This window comes from Labrus mixtus, chromosome 8 (genome assembly GCF_963584025.1).
Source record: "Labrus mixtus chromosome 8, fLabMix1.1, whole genome shotgun sequence".
Classification (NCBI taxonomy): Eukaryota; Metazoa; Chordata; class Actinopteri; order Labriformes; family Labridae; genus Labrus; species Labrus mixtus.
The window spans coordinates 5,705,944-5,725,818 of NC_083619.1; the positions used below are offsets into that span (position 1 = coordinate 5,705,944).

Below are 19,875 nucleotides of genomic sequence, written 5' to 3' on the forward strand. Positions count from 1 at the left end.
TGTTAACCATAAGAACATTTTTTAAAACATTTTATTTAACCTTAGTTTAAAGGGGACATATTATGAAAAATCCACTTTGACAGTGTTTTTGAACATATATTTGGGTAAACTGAGTGTCTACCGACCCACAAAATGTGAAATAAACCCATCCAACCATGGACTCCATTCCCAGCCTAGAACAAAACAGAGGAGTAATATCTACCGGGAAAACTCAGGGGTGCTCATTGCATTTAAAGAGACACACACACACCAAAACGGAGCGTTTTGAGAGAGCTGGTTTATACAGGGTCACAAACCTCCTCTGGTGCTTGATTCATGTTATATTTTGACCAAAGCACAGCACAGATGTTTCATTTACACAACAGGAGACTGTTTGAATAGGAAATCCTCACTGAAATATTATTCTTTGAGACTCTTCTGACAAAGTGAGGTAGTGACACATTTAACAAAAGTTTCACACTTACGAATAAATGTTTTACCTGATCTCATGAATCAAGTCTGAGTTAGGAACATTAACTTTTTTAAACATTAGTTATTTTAAATCATGATACAGTAGACAGTTTCCACTTCATCAGCTCAGAGTATTCACAATTGGAAATGTGTTTATATGTATTTCAATCTGTGAATATGCCTTACAATAGTTAAATGATCCTTCTAAATGTGAAGCTAAAGTCTTTAAAGTTCAACTATCCTGTGATGTAACACAGCACAGTGTTAATACTCCTGTGATATTTGTTCACTATCTGACTTGGATAAAGTCCAGTATTAAGAAATATCAACTTTTTGTGATGAATGCCAAAATGATGAGCTAGCATGTTTCCTGCAGCCTGCGTTCTGATCCTCTGCAGAGTCACTTTAGTTTATCAGCAGTTTCAAGGCCGAGCGAGTCGATTACAGAGAAATGTTTGTATGGTTTAGCTTAGTGATTATCATTCAGTCTGACCTTGTTATCTCCTCCGTCTGTCTCTGTGTGCCCACCTTCATCCACACCTCTATATGCTGAAAAGCAGGTTACATGCCCACACAGCGCCAACCGTCTCACCTGTAATCAGGCCAGACTTCATATCAGCTTTTATAACCGGGGTTGAATAAAGTGTAACTGTAGATCAGTATGATAAAGGAGGTCTGAGTATTGTCGGGATCCGTCTGTCAGAAACCGTGACTGACTCCAGAAACGCTCCAACACTGAAGTCCTGACTGAAGGAGTTCAAACTTATAGATGTGTTTCTGGTGCGCTGCTTCTGTTTTAATGTATCCAAACGAGCTTTTTTGCGGTCATTCAGGGAAAACTAGCCCCTTCCTTGCAAATCAGACTCATTTAAAAAAAAATCTTTTGGCACTGGTGGGACAGTGGCCAGTGTGCCCGCCCCATGTACAAAGGCTACAGTCCTGTGGCTCATTTCCCACGTCATTCCCTACTTTCTCTCTCCCTGATTTCTGACTATCCACTGTCCTATCTCTCCAATAAAGGCCCCAAAAAGCCCCAAAATAAATCTCAAAAAAATAAAAGACTAATTCACAAGTGGCAACACCATCACAATGGCAGCGCCACATTTTTTATTGTCCAGTGATCATGACACCAATTCCACCTCTAGCCTGAAAGTTAGGTGGAGATTGCATTTCCAATATGGAGACCCCCATCATTTGGCTTCAAACCTCACCTCTTTAGAAACCAATGGATGATATCACTGAGACTATGTCCATGTTTTATTCAGTCTATGGTTTGAACCTTACCAACCAATCAGAATGTTTGACATTATCCATGTGTCGGATAAGAAGGAAACACATCAGACCCAAACTTCGGCGTCCATACGAGAAGCACATCTGTTTTTTTCGAAGTGTTAGCATTTAACAATCCGGAAAATAAAACATGTTTGAATTTTGGTTAGAACATGCTAGTTTCTTAAGGGCGGAGCAACAGGTTCCTGACATCAGCAGGTGATTTTACAGAAGAACTGAAAGATAATGAGAAGAGAATTAAACAGCAGATAGAAACACTGGGTTAAGGAGTAATGATTTAGGCCCTCAGTGTGAAGTTATGTTAATTTCTCATTTCATCATCATCGTGTTCTGAAGAATACGTGTCAAATTGCATGCAGCTATTTCATCACAGAAAAACTTGTTTCGACAGAGTGTGTGTGCGGATGTGTGTGTGTCTGTGTGAATGTGTGTGTGTGTGTGTGTGTGTGTGTGTGTGTGTGTGTGTCATAGATTTCATTTAGCCAGTAGTAACCTGAGGCGTTTCAGCAGCTGCAGGTTACTGTAGTATGAACTGATATAAAGTGGACAGAGGTTACTCACACAACTATAATTGTGATGAACATTTTTGAACTCCAGAGACCTCAAAAGAGAAACATGTTAAGGTAAAAGCGGAGCAGCTTGCAGTAGTCTACATTTATTGAGTACTGCAGGTAATGCAGGACCTGTTTAATGATTTTAATAAACATGATTATAAACCAATTAAAACATTCTTTTAAATGGCCGTAATTGATGGCTGGCTTCATGAGGTCAGCCTTTTATCTAACCAAAGGATTAAAAAGTAAAATGTACTCCGGCCTAAAGAGTTATTTTATTTTTGAATTGTGGTATTATTATTGTTTCTTGGGATAAATTATTTAAATCTTCTTCAACTAATTAAAATAACCCACAAAGCACCAGTAACAGAATTAAAAAAAACTTAAATTGATGTGATTACACTCACTCTTATTTGAAAACAGATCTCACTGTACGCTGATGACACTGCGATATATTTACCAGAATCTGTACTAAAACAATTGCTGATTGCAGGAGTGATAGAAAGTGGTACATAAGATATTTTGATATTTGATATTGTATTTATTAGGATAAGTGTCTTGAGATGTACCATCTCATTTTCAAGGCAGTCCCAACAGAAGACAATTCACAACATGAGCAACCCACTAAGATAAAACAAATTGTACCTAAATTACTGACGCTGCTATTTGTAGTGATGTTACTGCCTAACACAATACTGTAAGGGATACCCGTGCCATGTGCTTTATTGCACCCCAACACCAACTTGGATGTTAGCTTTTGAACTGAGAGCTGATAACAATCTGGATGGTCGTTCTCCTTGGCTCAGAGAACATGGTGTACATAACTACCAAAACAGATGTTCTCCTGTGTGCTCCAGCTTACTCCCACAGTCCAAAGAGATGCTTGTGAGGTGAATTGATGACTCTAAATTGTCCTTAAGTGCAGGATGTGAGTGTGACTGTTTGACTTTCTATACTGTGACTGACTGCTGATTAGTCCAGGGTGTACCCCAGCCCTCGTCCGAAGACAGCTGGGATCGGCTCTAGCCCCCCCCCCCCCCGTCCAGGCTTTGTAGGAAAGGGGGTTGTAAAAACAGAAGATATGATGATGAAGAAAACATTGAATGACACTTGCATGTTTCAAGGTTGTTGAGTGACACGGGTTCAAAGGTGGACTCCTGTATGACTATCAGATAAGAAAGTGAAAAATGAAGTCACAGCTTACCTTGACCTTGACTTGTTCACACAGCTGCATTTATCCCTGATAATAATCATTATCATCACCCTCTATCAGCATTTATACCACAGCAGCTCAGTTTCTCATTGATAATCTGCAGTAATGAGGAGTTCATAAATCCACTGCTGACTTAAAGTGATGTGACATTGATTAATCTGTACATTTGATCTGACAGTCTACTGAACATAAACCTGATTAAAGTGAGGCAGCTGACAATACATTCAACCTGTGTAATTTACAGTTTATAGCTGCCACGGAAATAAATTTGACTCACAAGTTGAAAACCATAAAGGTGGTAGATGTTGCGATGTTGTCTGTCTCCATGTATATAAGCTAGAGGAATAGTGTGCATTGTATTTTTATCATAAGTAAAGCTAGAGTACATAGGAAAGGTACAGAGCTCCATCTGGAAAAAAGCCATGAGGAAGGGGATTTGGCCCATCACTCTCAATGTGTGATTGTTTGCAGTCAGATGATCAACATTTCAAACATGCAAGTAAAGCATCCGACGTGTCTAGAGCAGCTGATCTGGCCATGATCTGCCCTCATGCCCCATTACATGGCAGACGGATCCTGATGGAGCTCAAATTTGGCCCTACTTCAGAATCAGTCATGCGACTCAAAAATAAGGTAAAACTGGTCTTAAATCATACAGTGGGTGCTTCAGAATTGCAAAGTCTACACAATCTGACAGTAGACAGTCCCTTCTATCCGTGCTGTATACTGTTAATACCTGCTGTTCAGTAGGTCCGATATTTGTTGTCTGATTCATTCAGTGTGGAAGTGGCGTCATTAGCCCGCCTCATGTTATTCACACTCCAACTCAGGTGTGATGCACGAGGGCTCAGTAAATAATACAAAACCTCACATTGCAAGTAAACAATTCAACAATTTAACATTTGAAAGGCGTGTTACCCGAACCGGCCGCATCCATCCTCTTTTTTTTTCATCATCCTCGTTTGTTTTGATTTGGAGGCACACCTGAAGTGATGTTTTACATTTAATTTTGCACAGCATTGTGGGTGTTAAAATACAACTCACTTCCTGAAATTATGCATCCAAACCTTACTGCACAAAACCCGGGTGTTAGCATCCATACTGAAATGTTCAGTCTACTGAAGTGGACCCAAAAAATGCCCACTGAATGACCACGAGGGTTCTGTCTACTGAATCCCCCAAAATCAGCACTCCATTCTGAACTGTGGCTTTTCGGAAAGGGCCTCAGTATTCCCGGCTTTACCTAGCTAGATTTCAGCGGCTCGCAGAGCTCAAAGTAACACTCAATGCTAAATTTGCTACAAAATAAGTTATGTCAAACATAACATAGAAAGCAGCTCCTGGAGACACCCTTAGACAGCCTTATGGCGTGAATGACTAACCAGGATACACAAAGACCTAAATCATTAAACAAAGATCAACTAAAATAACACAATACAACAACACAAAATCCCCATAGATTACCTCTTCCTCCTGATGTAAGTGTTGGGGATTTTGAGCATTGTTTTTACCAACACGTGTACCTTATTATTATCCCTTACAGGAGGGGGGAAGGGACAAACAGTACAGGGAACAACATACATCTGTATCAAAGAGTTACCTGTTTTGTAGCTGTAGTATCACATATCAGACCTCTGTCATACATGGAATTAATATTTTGTGATGATTATTTTTCTTTTGCTCCTCAACGCGTGACTCAGTTTACCTGGATTAGTAACTAATTAGTAATTAGAGTAACCTTTGACTTGTATACCTTACGTTTACAGTCTTTATCTGACCAAATACGAACATGTTCCCAGTTTATTATGTGAAGGAATTTATACAAGCTACCTTTAATAGTCAAAAATACAATATTGTTCTCTGTCCACAGAGCATGCGAGCATGCCATTGGAAGACCAGCGAGGATTTTTAAAATAAAATGTAAGCTTTTCCTTTTCTCCAGCTTTATCCTGCTACTGTTTCATTCTGGTACCGCTCACAGTGAAGGGAGATGCAGCATTACTGAGAAGCAGAAATACCCATAATTCCCCTCTGCACACGCGCTCTGTCCAACAGAAAAAGAAAAACTGTGTGGGAAATCACACTAGACACTAACTAAGACATGTGCCCAAAGCCTGCTAACAGTTCATGCTGCTAATATATTCATACTAAATATGACCTCACATTGAGCATGTAGTACTTTCTGAAATCATTGTATGCAATCATGAGAGAAATCTCTGCATGTAAACTACATTGGCCATCATTTTTAAGTTTGATATTGGAGTCATATACTAAACAGCCACACATTGCCAGCCATCCAACTAGCAGTGTACAAATAAATGTCATTGTGCTGTAATATGGTTTAGAAATCATCAAATAATATTAATGTAGATGCATATGTAAGAATGTACTGTATGTATATTGTTGTTTAATTCTAGCCTGGTCCTGGCTTATTCATACTTCAGACAGGAAATGTGTTATTGATGATGTCACAGGGCCCATAAATTAGTATGGTGCTAGCTTCAGGGTTGTGACAGTTCTTCCTGAAATCTAGTATCAATTTCTTGGTTTTCATGACATTACAGTAAGATCCAAGGTGTCATCTCGCCACTTAACAAAAGTTTGTAAGGAAACACATGGCCTGACTCTGAGCCCTGAAGGAGTGACAGCAGAACAGTTTCATCGTTCTGCAGCTATCTGTGGACATGATATAAAAAAGCAGGGGCGAAAGGACACAGCCCTGAGGGGAACCAGTGTTTGACATTATTATCTTGGACATGTGACCATTCATAAAAAACTGCTGAACTCTGTTAAAAAGTTTAAAAGCAACATTAAACTCTTACCAGTCAATTTAAAATGAGAGGATAGGCTGAGGAAAAGTCAGCGAATAATACCTTTAAACACACTGTCTAAAATGAAAAGCTTGACTTCGTCCACACCTTTGTCAGATTGATAGTCAAACTTAAGTGGATCAAGTTGACCATTTATCAAGGAGACGACTTCTGCTTTTAGAATTTTCTCAACTGTTTTCATCACAAGTGAAGTAAGAGCGACTGGTCTAAAATAATTTAAGTCTTTAGGTTTAGCTGCCTTAGGTACAGGAATAATTGTGATTTTTTTCCAAATGGAGGGTATCCGGCAACTAACAGATGGAGTCAGGGCCAGCAGCTTTACTTGTGTTAACTCTCTTGAATAGAGTTTTCAGTTTCTTGAGAAATCACTAAATCATTCTCAGGAACAAGAGATTCTCTTGGCATGGAAATATAATGCAAGAAATCAGACCTTTCCCAACAAGAGGAAAATGAATTAAAAAACATCCGCCAAGTCAGCATAATCCACACCATCTACACAGATGGGAGGCTTAGTCCCACAGGTGGACTTATTAATTGATGCCATGGATTGTATTCCTCTCCAGGCTGCTTTGAGGTCTCCACAATTGAACTGGTCCTCAATTTTATTCTTATACTTCAGGTTTGCCTTCCTCATTTCCACTCTGACTTCTCTGGAGACAGCATTTAACTCCAGGGGGTCACCAGAGTAGAAAATATTTTTATTTTTATTGATAACTGATTTCAGTTCTTCTGTGACCCAAGGTTAATTATTTGGGTGAGTCGACACCTTTTTAGTTGGGATCACGGGATCCACACAGAAGGTGTTGTATGACGAGACAGTGTCTGAAAGTTTATTTATGTCATTCCAAACATCATAAAAACAAAGATGAGATGCTGGCCTCTGACCAGATTTTTACTGTCCTCTCCTCACAGTCCAGGAGCTAGGAGAGAATAGTAAAAATATGGTCAGAGACCAACATCTCATCTCTCCAGTCCTGTACAGACTGGCAATGTATATGTAACATACATATTTAAGTAATTAAAATATCTTATCGCCATTTCAGTCTGGCTTTAGACCAAGTTATTCAACAACTACTGCCTTGCTTAAACCTACAAATTATATTCTTTCTGCATCTAATAACAGCCAACTTTCCATTTATTATACAGGAAAGTAACTTTAAGTTACAGTTTAATGGGCCTGACTCAGTAAAAACTGGTTTCTATCAGGTTCCTGTCCTGCAGAACATAAACCACAGTCATGTCACATCAAGACAAACACATTTACAGGACATTAGCATGGGCTAGGCAGATACAGACAAATAAAAACAAACAATACAGATAGTACAAAAAAGTACTTGAACAATACAAAACAATTAATGAGAGCAAGTGTAAGTGTGGAGAAGGTGTTGTTTGTACGTATTTTTGAAACATGAGGTAGATGGTAAAGTTCTAATGTGATGGGGAATGTCATTCCCAATTTTGGTGTTTGTATAAAAGAAGGATTTCCAACCATAGTTGTTTTTGTATGCAGGGACTGGGATGAGTGCCTGTGAGACTGACCTAGTGAGGCGCACTTGTCTCATTATGTTTTGGGAGAAGTGCAGCAAGTGTTGGTGAAGTGCTGTTTGGAATCTGAAAATAGTATGTAATAGCGTGCCTGTGTATGTAATTCTGAAAAGTCAAGGCGTTGGCGCGTGTGAGTGCAGTGTAAGAGCTCGATTGTAATGCTATTGGTTCAGTAATCTCCTTAGTGGTAAGTGACCAGATTGGAAGACAGTAGGAAATTGTTGAAAAGACAATTGTATGTAGGTACGTTTCAGAAACAGAAAAGGAGAGATATGATCTGATCTTATTATACACATAAAGTTTCTGACTCAGCTTACTTTTAGTTTAGAAATGTGTTCACAGTATGTAAAATGTGAATCAAGTAGCACACCAAGATATTTGTAGGTCTTTGTGATAACAAGATCTTGGCTTGCAAAGCTGATGGGATAAGTGAATGTAATACATTTTCTGGGAGAGTGAAAGTACATACACTCAGTTTTCTTTACATTGATGGTCAAATTATTATTCTTCAACCAGTCATGTAAGAACTGAAGATCAGATGATAATTTGGAATTTATTTACTTTGAAAAAGTAATGGTCCAAGAATGCTGCCTTGTGGAACACTCTTATCACAGACTAAAGGTTGGGATGTTGCACGATCAATTTTGACAACTTGCGAGCTGTTTCTCAGAAAAGAAGAAAACATTTCAACCACAGATGGAGACAGTTTAAATGAATGAAGTTTGTTAAGCAGGATTTGATGGTTCACTGTGTCAAAAGCTTTACGAAAATCAATAAAAATAGCTCCAGTGATGTGACCTTTCATTAAGAGACTCACGTATTTGTTCAGTGAGAAGTAGTAATGCCGACATGGTTGATCGTTTAGCGCGAAAACCATGTTGGCAGTCACTGAGCCAGTTGTTAGTTTCAAAGTAAGAACTTAGCTGGTTATATAAGGCTTTTTGAAGCAACTTAGACATAACTGGAAGTATTGCTAGAGGTATGTAGTTTGAAACAAGAGTAGATCATGAGATTCAAAAATTGGCGTGATTTGTGATATTTTCCAGTTAGAGGGAAAGATAGAAAGCCTGATACAGAGATTGATTAAATGCTGAAAAAGGGGTACTAGGCTACCAGCATGAGTCTTTAGAAAGAAGAGAAGGCATGAGCGGTATTTAATGAGTGCAGTATTTCTGTCACCTCATTCTGAGAGATCTCAGAAAGTGTGAACTGACAGGAGTTCTTTGACAGGTGATACAAAGTACAGTCATTGAAAGCTCACTTTTCTGAGCCTGAGATAAGAGGACCCTGTAGAGAAATCTACAAGTTGAGATTCTTTTTCTTTTCATTTTCATCAGTGATGACCTTAAGAGTCAGTCATAATGCCTTTTGGTTGGTAGCAGATTGGGTAATTAACTGTTGAAAAATAGACTGCGTTAGCCTTACACAGTTCAGTAGTACATTTATTTTTAATTTGTATGAAATTATTTTTGCTCTCAGGTGTTCGACTTAACCTATACATTTTCAGGAGAGTAGTCTTCTGTTTTAGGAGTTGAAATAATTCAGAATTTATCCATGGTAATTTACTCTGCCTAGGTCGAACCTTGCTGGAAGTGGTATATTTATTCTGTATTGTCTGAAGTTTAGTGTGGAATTGTGCTAGAATTTATTCTGGATTTTCCAGCGACTGCTCATCATTCCACTCAATGGCACTAAAGTCAGCATTGAACTGAAGTAGTTTTGAAATTGGTATTTTTGATACAGAGTGGGGGGGATGGGTTTTTGTAGATTTTAGAGTTTTCCTAATTGCGTAGATAAGCAAATGATCTGAAATAGCCGCATATATTACACCAGACAGAGTCTGAGGAGAACGCTATAGAAATTTAAGTTTAGTGTGGTCAGGAGCAGCCACATTTCCTTCTTTATTCAAAGGAAAGTATCTGAATCTGAGCTTATCACCAGTGGTCTCCTCCGTCTCTGTACTGCTGAGCACGTTGAATGTGTTGTCCATGGCCTCCAGCTGCATGATGTACACTGTTTGGGGACAGGGAGTTGAGCTATGTTCCCACAGCCCTATGTTCCCACAGCTCTATTTAACCACATTTCTAAGATTTTTCTCAAAATTAGGCCCTATGTTCCCACATTTCCCATATTTCTAAAATTTTTCTCAAAATTAAACCCTATGTTCCCACATTTCTAGGACATTTTCAAAATTAGGTATTGTGTTCTTACATTTCCCTTCAATTTAAGCCCTATCCTCCCACAAGATTTTTTGGAAGCACTTTATAGTAAATGAATGAATGAATGAATGAGTAATTTTATTTTGATCAGCAGCAGCAGAAATTGTCACAACCACAATCATTACAAGAAAAAATAAAATAGGCTGACCGGAAGCTAGTCAATGCGAGGCCTCTGTGCTACTTAGTTTAGTTTGTTTATTTAAAAGGACAATGTGCACTTACATTAAATGTTTGCAATAAACAAAGAGATGGGCGCACCAGATTTAGCTAAAAGCTACATTCCATCTGTAGTCCATTGCTACTGGATAATAAGTTGGGTGTAATTAGCTACCAAATTGGGAGAAAGGGGGCTAAATCTGATACAAATTTATGAAAAAGGAAATGTGGGAACATAGGCACGCTCCCCCTGCAGTACATTAGTGTGTAGATTTAGACAGCCTGAGGTTGGTGATGAAATAACTCAGTGCAGAGTCAGGTGTGTGTGTGTGTGTGTGCGCGTGTGTGCGTGTGTATGTGTGTATGTGTGTGTGAGACCATTTGTTGGAAAGTTATACAGGCTCTTGGGCTACTTGTATCTTATTTTTGGGGCTAGATTCTTCGAATGCCTACGAGGGCCTTCCAGGTGGATTGCCAGATTTTTAACAGGTCCATGGTGTGCACCTCACGTCTGTGGGACACTCATTAAATTATTTTACATCACAACTCAGCATCAACTTTTTCCCCTGTGGTCAATAATAAACCTGTTACATAAACTTGCCTAAAACCGCTGTCAATATTTAATGTGGTACATTTGAAAAACATTAGCATTAAACATTTACCGATTTAATTTGGATTTTTTTTTAATCCATGCCCCAAGATTGAACTTGTTGTGTGTCATCAGCCTGCACTCATTTACAGTGAATGGTCCTGAATATTTCCTGCTGCGTTCATGCATCAGCTCAGCCCGACTTCTTGTAAAGTACCGGTACTTAGGTCCCTAGCAGGAAAAATTATAAGTAAAGTTGAAGTGAATCTGCATCTTGAATCTGCATCTTGAAGCTCAAACTGAAAATGTTGGGAAATTTGTGTGAAAGAGGCAATTGATATCTACATGCTTATATTTTATGCTAGGATTATGAAATACCTATCTCAAGGTGTGTGCAGGTATGTTACAGGACATTTTTTTTTTCTGCAGACAGTTATGCGATGATTTATTTCCCCCCGAGTTACTTCATGTCAGCTAATTTTTTCCCTATGTTGACTATCTCGATCAACAAGATTCTTATCTCCACTGACACACGTCTCAACAGGTTACACAAATAGCAGAATAAGAATCAATCCTGCACTAACCTGCACACACACACACACACACACACACACACACACACACACACACACACACACACACACACAAAAGACAAAGAGTAAGGTATTTTACCTGCTTTTTGTAAAGTATCTCGAGATAACACTTGTTATGAGTTGACGCTATACAAATAAAAATTGATTGATTGATTGATTGATTGACACACACACACACACACACACACACACGCACACACACACACACGCACACGCACACGCATGCACGCACACACACACACACACACACACACACACACACACACACACACACACAAACACACACTAAACAGGAGCCCAGCAGTGGCCTTGAGTATATTTACCATCCTGGATGCACTATCACAGGTAACACTGTCCATGGACTCCAGTCAAGGCCATCACATACACACACACACACACACCTGACAAGCATACAAGTACACGCATGCACATATACTTCACGCATAGCACACATGGATTCCTGTCCTAGAGGATCCCACAGAGATAATGTTGGAGTTTGAAAACTTAACAGAATCACACAGTTTAGTCTGACCCTAAGATTCGGCCATGTCCCAAGTCCCTGTTCTGATATTCTCATACACACACGCACACACACACACACTCACACACAAACACATATAGATCTTAATATGGAATCCTCCGCCTGTTCAGATCATGTCATTGCTTTGTGGTTTGATTTCCCTAAAAAGGATGAATTTCTCCCCTCACTGGGGCAGGGAAGGGAGGAGGGGGACACTGTGTGATACTAATTGGAAGTACTCAAATTATAACGCGCTACATATCTGTTTAGTCCATTTCTGCTGAAATTTAGTGAACTGATTGTGATCTGGGAGAAAGATTCTATCTTCTTTCACTCCTATTTAAAACGTATTTAAGAATATGATGTGACTATGTTGATGTGGGATAATCAGAGTTATTCCACTGAGATACATTTTAATAATATTATATACTATATAAACGGATTCATATATTACAATAGTATTGATAAGCAGGACCTGTTGAGTAAAGTGAACTTCAGCTTCTAAGATCCTGAAACACATGCAGATTGATCACAGATTAGAGCTTCATGCTCAGTTACACAACAAATGGAGAAAAAAACTGAGCTTTTGCTGTTCGAGTCCAGTGATGACATCACACCTGTTCTGTAAATCCACCCTCCAGCCCTGCCTACAGTTCAAAACAGGTATAAAAGCCCTGCCACACACTGCTGCGTTGTTCATACACACACACACCAGTTACACACACAATCTACAACCTATTTACACACACTGTTCTCTGCAGGACTTAGTCCTTGTCTGAGTGTGTTTGGTCAGTGTGGAGCTTTCCCCTTGGTTGGATCTTCCCCTCATCATCGTCAGCATGATTATCAGCATCGCTCTGATCTGGGCTGTCCTGGTGGGCTTCTGCTGCCTGCTGTGGCTTGCTGTGGGAACACGCCACAGGTAAGACCTCACCTGTACGATGCAAAGTTTAACATAGTGTGGAGAGTGCATGAACAGAAATCTCCTCATGTAGACCTTCAGTTGGTTGCACACAGTTTTACACCCGTCCCTGTGTTTTTCCGGGCGAGCCTCAATAGTGATCCATGAGGCCCCTGATGTAACAATCGCTGTGAGTGACAGACGTATGTGAGCGGTGTGTGCTTGTCAAACAAAGGCCTTTGTAAAGACGATGGAACTAGTTGGGTATGTTGTTGAGTCACATCACTGTGCTGTCATATGTGAAGCTGCTGTTTACTTTACTCGTGTTCAGAATTATACAGTTAAGGAGTGTATTTAAAAAAGAAAAGAAAAATGTATAATACTTCATTAGCTTTAGATTCTTGGACACATTTTGGATGTAAAACATACATCTTTTGAAAGAGGATTCTCATGTTTAAAAGAGCCTCGTGATGACATTCAGGCCGGTATGTACGAACAACAACAATAACATTGGAAACTGGTTTGTGATGTTTTTACACTTAACGCTGTCAGTCGTTGGGAGAGACGACGCACAACTTTAAAACTGTGACACTCAAAGAGGAGCTCTGAATGAGTTTGAATGAATCATCCAAGAAAAGAGGTGCAGCAGGCTGAACATCTTATTTATCTCTGAAATGTTTTGGAGGTATATACCAAGACCATGAACTTTATTGTCATTTAAGGTCATCCCCCAGTTTTCTCTTCTCTTCCCTTATCTCTCTGATTGTCACTTCAAAATAATACATAATTGTTCAGGTAAAACATCATTAACAACATTATTGAATATCATTCAGTGAAGTTAGGTAGCCATAGTTGAACTTTAAGACCTCTTCGAAAACCAATGGGTGATTTTATACTGAGAATATGTCAATGTTTTATTGCCCCATTCTGACATCCAGCAGTTAGTTTCAACATGTTCTTTCCCTCCATTGTTCACACCCTCAGGCAGCCAGGTGAGCCTGCCGTGGAGAGCGGTTTCATCCCGTACCTGGGGTGTGCTTTGCAGTTCGGGGCCAACCCTCTCCAGTTCCTCCGCAGCCGCCAGAACAAATATGGACACATCTTTACCTGCAAGATCGCCGGCCAGTACATCCACTTCCTGTGTGACCCGTTCTCCTACCACTCGGTCATCAGACAGGGCAGACACCTGGACTGGAGGAAGTTTCACTTCGCCACCTCTGTCAAGGTCTGTTTTTAATTCATCTTTTATTTTTTGGACTAGGATGTTTGCCCACATTTCATTCTGCATGTGAGTCCTGTGATGGTCCTAAACCTGCTCTTTCTCCTCTCTGCAGGCGTTCGGCCATGACAGCTTCGACCCTCGACACGGTCACACCACGGAGAACCTCCACCAGACTTTCCTGAAGACCCTGCAGGGGGAGGCTCTGCCCTCCCTCATAGAGTCCATGATGGGCCACTTGCAGGACGTCATGCTGAAGTCAGACACACTCAGCCCCAGCAAGGACACCTGGGAGGTGGACGGCATCTTTGCCTTCTGCTACAAGGTCAGTAAACAACTTTAGACCAGTAATATACAAGAGACAAAGGAGTCAGGAAGACGCATGACACACAGAAACAAAGAGGAACTATAGCTCTGACATCTTGCACTGATTCTGCAGATTCTCCACCTTTTGAACCATGTTTCAACAGTCCTGATAGGTGTCCTTGTGTCGTGCAGGTGATGTTTGAGTCTGGATATCTTACCCTGTTCGGTAAAGAGTTTGGTGATGATAAGTGTCAGGCTCGGCAGGAGGCTCAGAAAGCTCTGGTTCTGAACGCTTCGGAGAACTTCAAAGAGTTTGATAAGATCTTCCCAGCGTTAGTGGCCGGTCTGCCCATCCACGTCTTCAAGAGCGCCTACAGTGCCAGAGAGGTCAGTAAGGGTTCAATGCACATATTACAGACAAAAAAAGAGAATCTGAGAACACAGTGCCTCGCTGTGAGATTCATATGATGAAATCAACTAAACTGAATGTCCTCTTTTCAAATCTAAAGAACCTGGCAAAGACCATGCATGCTGAAAACCTGTCAAAGAGAGAGAACATGTCTGACCTGATCTCTATGAGGATGATTCTCAACGATTCTTTATCCACCTTCAATGATATAAGCAAAGCCAGGACACACGTGGCTCTGCTGTGGGCTTCACAGGCCAACACCTTGCCCGCCACCTTCTGGAGCCTCTTCTACATGATCAGGTGAGTCCGCTTTCTAAACACTGTACAGACTCAGAAGACTGACACAACAATTCAACCCAGCAGGAGGCAGAGAGTTCTGGTCTGTCTGAACAGAAATGTAGAGATTTGTGTTATCTGCATAACACATTAAAGCTCAAGGCGATATAAGTGGTCACCAAGTACTGAGGGGCACTGGCACCAGTGTGACGTTTGAATATAGCCACAAGTAGTCAACCTACGGCCAGACAACCTACAACTTCCAAAGTAACATCTCCCTCTACTCAGTATATTTCAATGCTCACTCTCCCACTCATCCAACCACTCACTCACTCACTAGTCACAAATGGAATAGAGGAGCGATTACACAGCATTTAGGTGCATGTTGAAAAAAACACAACTTTATGATCATTCCGGAAAAAAAGACAGGGTAAAATAGTCTCTCACATAATTCCTTTATTACTTGGGGCGGCGGTGGCTCAGTTGGTAGAGTCGGTAGTGTCTTCACCAGATCGGGAGATCGATCCCCAGCTCCTGCAGCCACACATCCGATGTGTCCTTGGAGAAGACACTTAACCTTGAGTTGCTCCCGTTTTCCGCACTCAGCGTCCTAAGCAAAAAAAACACCCTCGGTGTCAGCTTTGTTTAATCGCTGCACTCACAGCACTCTCAGTTTAAATAGTTAAACTTTTTGAACTCCGCAGTTTTCATCAACAGCACATCTATCTCACCGACATATCAGACAGAAGAAAGACAGGCCCAGATGGTTACTTTGAGCTTTATTTACAATATATTGTAGAGTTAATTTAAGAAGAACAGTTTCAAATGGTTTTCAGAATAGCCTTATAGTTCTGAACCATCCAATCCCAAACTCAGCCCTCTCACTCTATGTAAACAATTATTAGAGATGATAGCTCTTTGTCTACAGATTGCCTGGAGCCTGGGTGGCAAAAGTAATAGTGACATAAATAAATCTATATTTAACGACATGATATGTTCCACACACATGTGACCAGTCTAACTGGCTGGTGTAGCTTGGTAATACAAGTGTGACATACAGTTTGTTTGTGGACTTATGGCAAATGTTGCTTGCTAAGAAATTAGCTATCGCACCTGTCAGACTACTACATTAGAGCGAATCCACTGAATTATACAGGACACGTTGTGGAGTCTGTTAATGTGTCGTCTGATCTCATATCACCCTCTGTGCTGTGGAGCTGGAGGTTTTACTTCATATTACTGCACATTTATCAGCTTCAAAAAGCTGATTGTAGCACACAGACCCATAAAGTTCAGATCAATGAGATAATTCACATGGATAGTGTTGTTGGGTTCAAGGAGCCGCCTCACAGTGATGTAACAAGTCTGACATAAAGACATATCAGAAGGAGATTTATGATAGAGATTCAGAGAAAACTCAGGCCCATTCATAAAAGTCTCTCAGCGTTAAGAATCTCCTGACTTCCTGACGTGAAATTCAAAATAGTCATCCCAAAGTCCATGAAAAAAAGAAACATTTTGAAGGTGATTTGCTTCTGTTCTTGAAAACTGTCCTGATACATCTGAGAGAATCTGTTCATGTTGAGTTCATAGCACTGTAAGACAGATTTCAGCCGACTTAATGTGGGACTTGTTTGAGACACCTCTTTAGTAACCAATGGGTGATGTCACTGCTACAGTAATACTAACTAGTCTCTCGTTTGTGTGCTCAGGAGTCCAGATGCTATGAAAGCAGCTCGTGAGGAAGTGCAGAAAGTTCTGGAGGTTTCCGGTCAGAAGGTCGACCCCAGTAACCCTACACTGAACCTGAGCAGAGAGCAGCTGGACAACTTGCCTGTACTGGGTAAGATCTCCACCAGTCACTAGAAAATAACCAGGACCTGTACATGGACCAATGATGCTACAGAGCAAAGATTAAAAGTTGAGACTGTGAACTGTGATTTATTTTGTATTTCTTCATGTCCACAGACAGCATCATTAAAGAAGCCATGCGGCTCTCAAGCGCCTCCATGAACGTACGCATTGCCAAGGAGGACTTCCTGCTTCACCTTGACAACCAGGAAGCTTACCGTATAAGGAAAGATGATGTGATAGCCCTGTATCCTCCCATGCTGCACTTTGACCCGGAGATCTACGAAGATCCATATGTAAGAGCCTTAAATACATCATGAATTAAAATCCTCTATAGTAGGGCTGACATGGTACCAAAAGTTGAAACGTTGATAATACAAATTATAACCATACGTGATTCAATACCAGGGAAATGTTTGCCTGAGGTGTAGATGCATTATTCCTCGCCTATGCACCTGTCTTATAAAACAGGTGTAGATTTTTTTTTTTTTAAAGCTTTGGCACATTTAGATCGTATTGATCCATTTAAACAACACAGATTGTATCTTTTATGAACAGTATCGAATCTTTGGACAATCTGTCTTTAAAAAATGAGCTGAAAATCACCTCCCTCCTCCTCTTCCTGCAGGAGTACAAGTTTGACCGTTTCCTGGACGAGAAGGGTCAGGAGAAGACCACCTTCTACCGCGGCGGGCGCCGCCTGCGCTACTTCTACATGCCGTTCGGCTCAGGGGTCACCAAATGTCCGGGCAGGTTCTTCGCAGTGCACGAGATCAAACAGTTCCTGACTCTGGTGCTTAGTTATTTCGAGATGGAGCTGTTGGACCCAGCCACCAAAGTCCCTCCTCTGGACCAGAGCCGAGCCGGTCTGGGGATCCTGCAGCCCACATATGATGTTGACTTCAGGTACAAGCTGAAAGCCAACCATTAGACTGTGTCAGAGACTGAAGGACAAACTGTACAAAGTGTATTTTTTGAAGATAATGTAAATAGACAAAATAATGTATATTTGTTGTACTAATTTGTTATTGCTGAAGAACATGTTTTCTGCATGCGTGCATAATGTGAATTTTTAAGTTTTTGAATGTTTAGCCCATTTACTTTGGATTCTGTAGATTTACAGTCATGAAAACTATAAATCTAAATGTATAACTGCAAACAGACACCTACAGTCAACCTGCAAGATCAGGACAATCAGCCTCCCCACGTTGTAACCCTGCACAGACACTTAAAACATCTAATATTTATTTCACACAGAAACAGGCATATTTTTGGTTCAATTCACATCAAGAGATGATAGCATTTGTCCACATGTATAATTATGTTGTACTTTATAGATAAATGTAAAGTGTGGAGGCTGGAGCCTCATAATGAAGACCCACACTATGTGCCATAATGCAGGTTCAGGACTGTAACAGATGATTTTGATCACAAAAAGAATCAGGATAGGATAACACTAAAAAAGGGCTGTTGCCATACCAAAGTTACTATTAAAAACCACACAAATGGAAATGATGACAATCAATTTGTACTCTCTCTCTCTCCCTCTCTCTCTCTCGCTCATGGCAGCTTTTAGTTAAAAATATGACTGAAGATCATTCTTTTTTAATACTATCCATCATTTAAACAACAGAGATTGTATCATTTCAAAGCACCTGATATCACAGATTCACCTGGTACTGTATTCAAAATGTCGACAACCTTATTTAAAAACAGTTATCAGTGGTGCTTCGTGTGCACGATGGGCTGAACACACAAAAATCATTTCTTCACCTAAACATGTCAAGTGTTATTATTGTGCTGTGAGACATGTTGTGTTGATTACATGAGTTTGAAATAAACACAAGCTGCTTGTGCCAAAGTACAGAAGAACCTGTGCAAACACATGAACTCATGCATCGTCCTTTTTCTCATCATCTTGTGAAATTCTGTGATCTGTTATAATTGTCAGATCTATTTTTGTAATGTTTATGCTGATGCTCGACTGCGATCAGTATCTTTTCTGGACTTTAGGTCGCAGAAGGAAAAGGAGCATCCATCAGCCGTAGAGTTTAACACATCAGACAGTCAACAAAGACATGTGTGAATGTTTACTAGTGCTAACCTTTTTTATGTACCTTATATCTGCCCTCTCAGTGTCATTATAGGTGCTTCATGATGTGATAACATGTGGTTCATAGTGAGCACAGAGAACATTTACTTTCTGTGTTTGTCAAACAGATGAGCAGGCTGAAAAGTCCAGACACAGGACAGTAAATATAACCTACAGATCTATGACAGAGATCTGTAGTGGAGTTGGCATTCAGATGTAGTGCAGTGAATAGATGCTGCTCTGCACAGTCAGTGTGCTGCATGCTCTCTCTAAAGGTGTTACTGCAGGTGCACACACACAGGTTGTGTCTAAAATCACACACTCCTTTCTTACTCCCTGTTCTCGGGGAGATCTCTGTAGTTGACTCATTTTGGACATTACTCCTGGCAACGATAATGACGGCTTTGCACTCTCACAACTGAAATGTAAAGATAGAGGATCATTAATAACAGTAAATAATGCATGGCATAAATTTCAGTGATAACTTATATAAGCTTATTTTTGCAGAACAGTTAAGTATAATAAATACATATAAAGTATTGAATTCCTTATAAATTATTAAACATATTAAACTCATTTATTAGTGTCACTAGTCATCATCATCAGGAGAAACTAAAGTAATTGTGTTGAAAATCCTTTCCCTCTTTATTGATCCAGATCTCTGTAAAAAATGCCGCCAAATATGAACTGTTCTGTGTTCAGTGATGATGCTGGTCACTCCTCTAGTCCAGGCCCCGAATGGCTCATTTCTGAAATTGTGGGGCGCGTGTGTGCGCCTGGGAAACATCCAGGTATATTAACGGCCGCTCCAGGATATATTTTTCGCCCACACGATCAGCATTTCAGACAAATGAAGTCGCT

General features: G+C 40.2%; 1 protein-coding gene across 1 annotated transcript; it reads left to right on the top strand.

Annotated features, from left to right (window-relative positions):
- Positions 1-12,639: 12,639 nt before the first annotated feature.
- LOC132978665 (cytochrome P450 7A1) lies at positions 12,640-18,804 on the top strand. The gene is made up of 8 exons (XM_061043920.1): positions 12,640-12,882; positions 13,846-14,086; positions 14,196-14,405; positions 14,579-14,773; positions 14,896-15,095; positions 16,784-16,914; positions 17,040-17,218; positions 17,551-18,804. Exons 1-8 carry the CDS (start codon positions 12,800-12,802, stop codon positions 17,851-17,853), a joined length of 1,542 nt encoding a protein of 513 aa, XP_060899903.1. The 5' UTR covers positions 12,640-12,799; the 3' UTR covers positions 17,854-18,804.
- Positions 18,805-19,875: the final 1,071 nt, after the last annotated feature.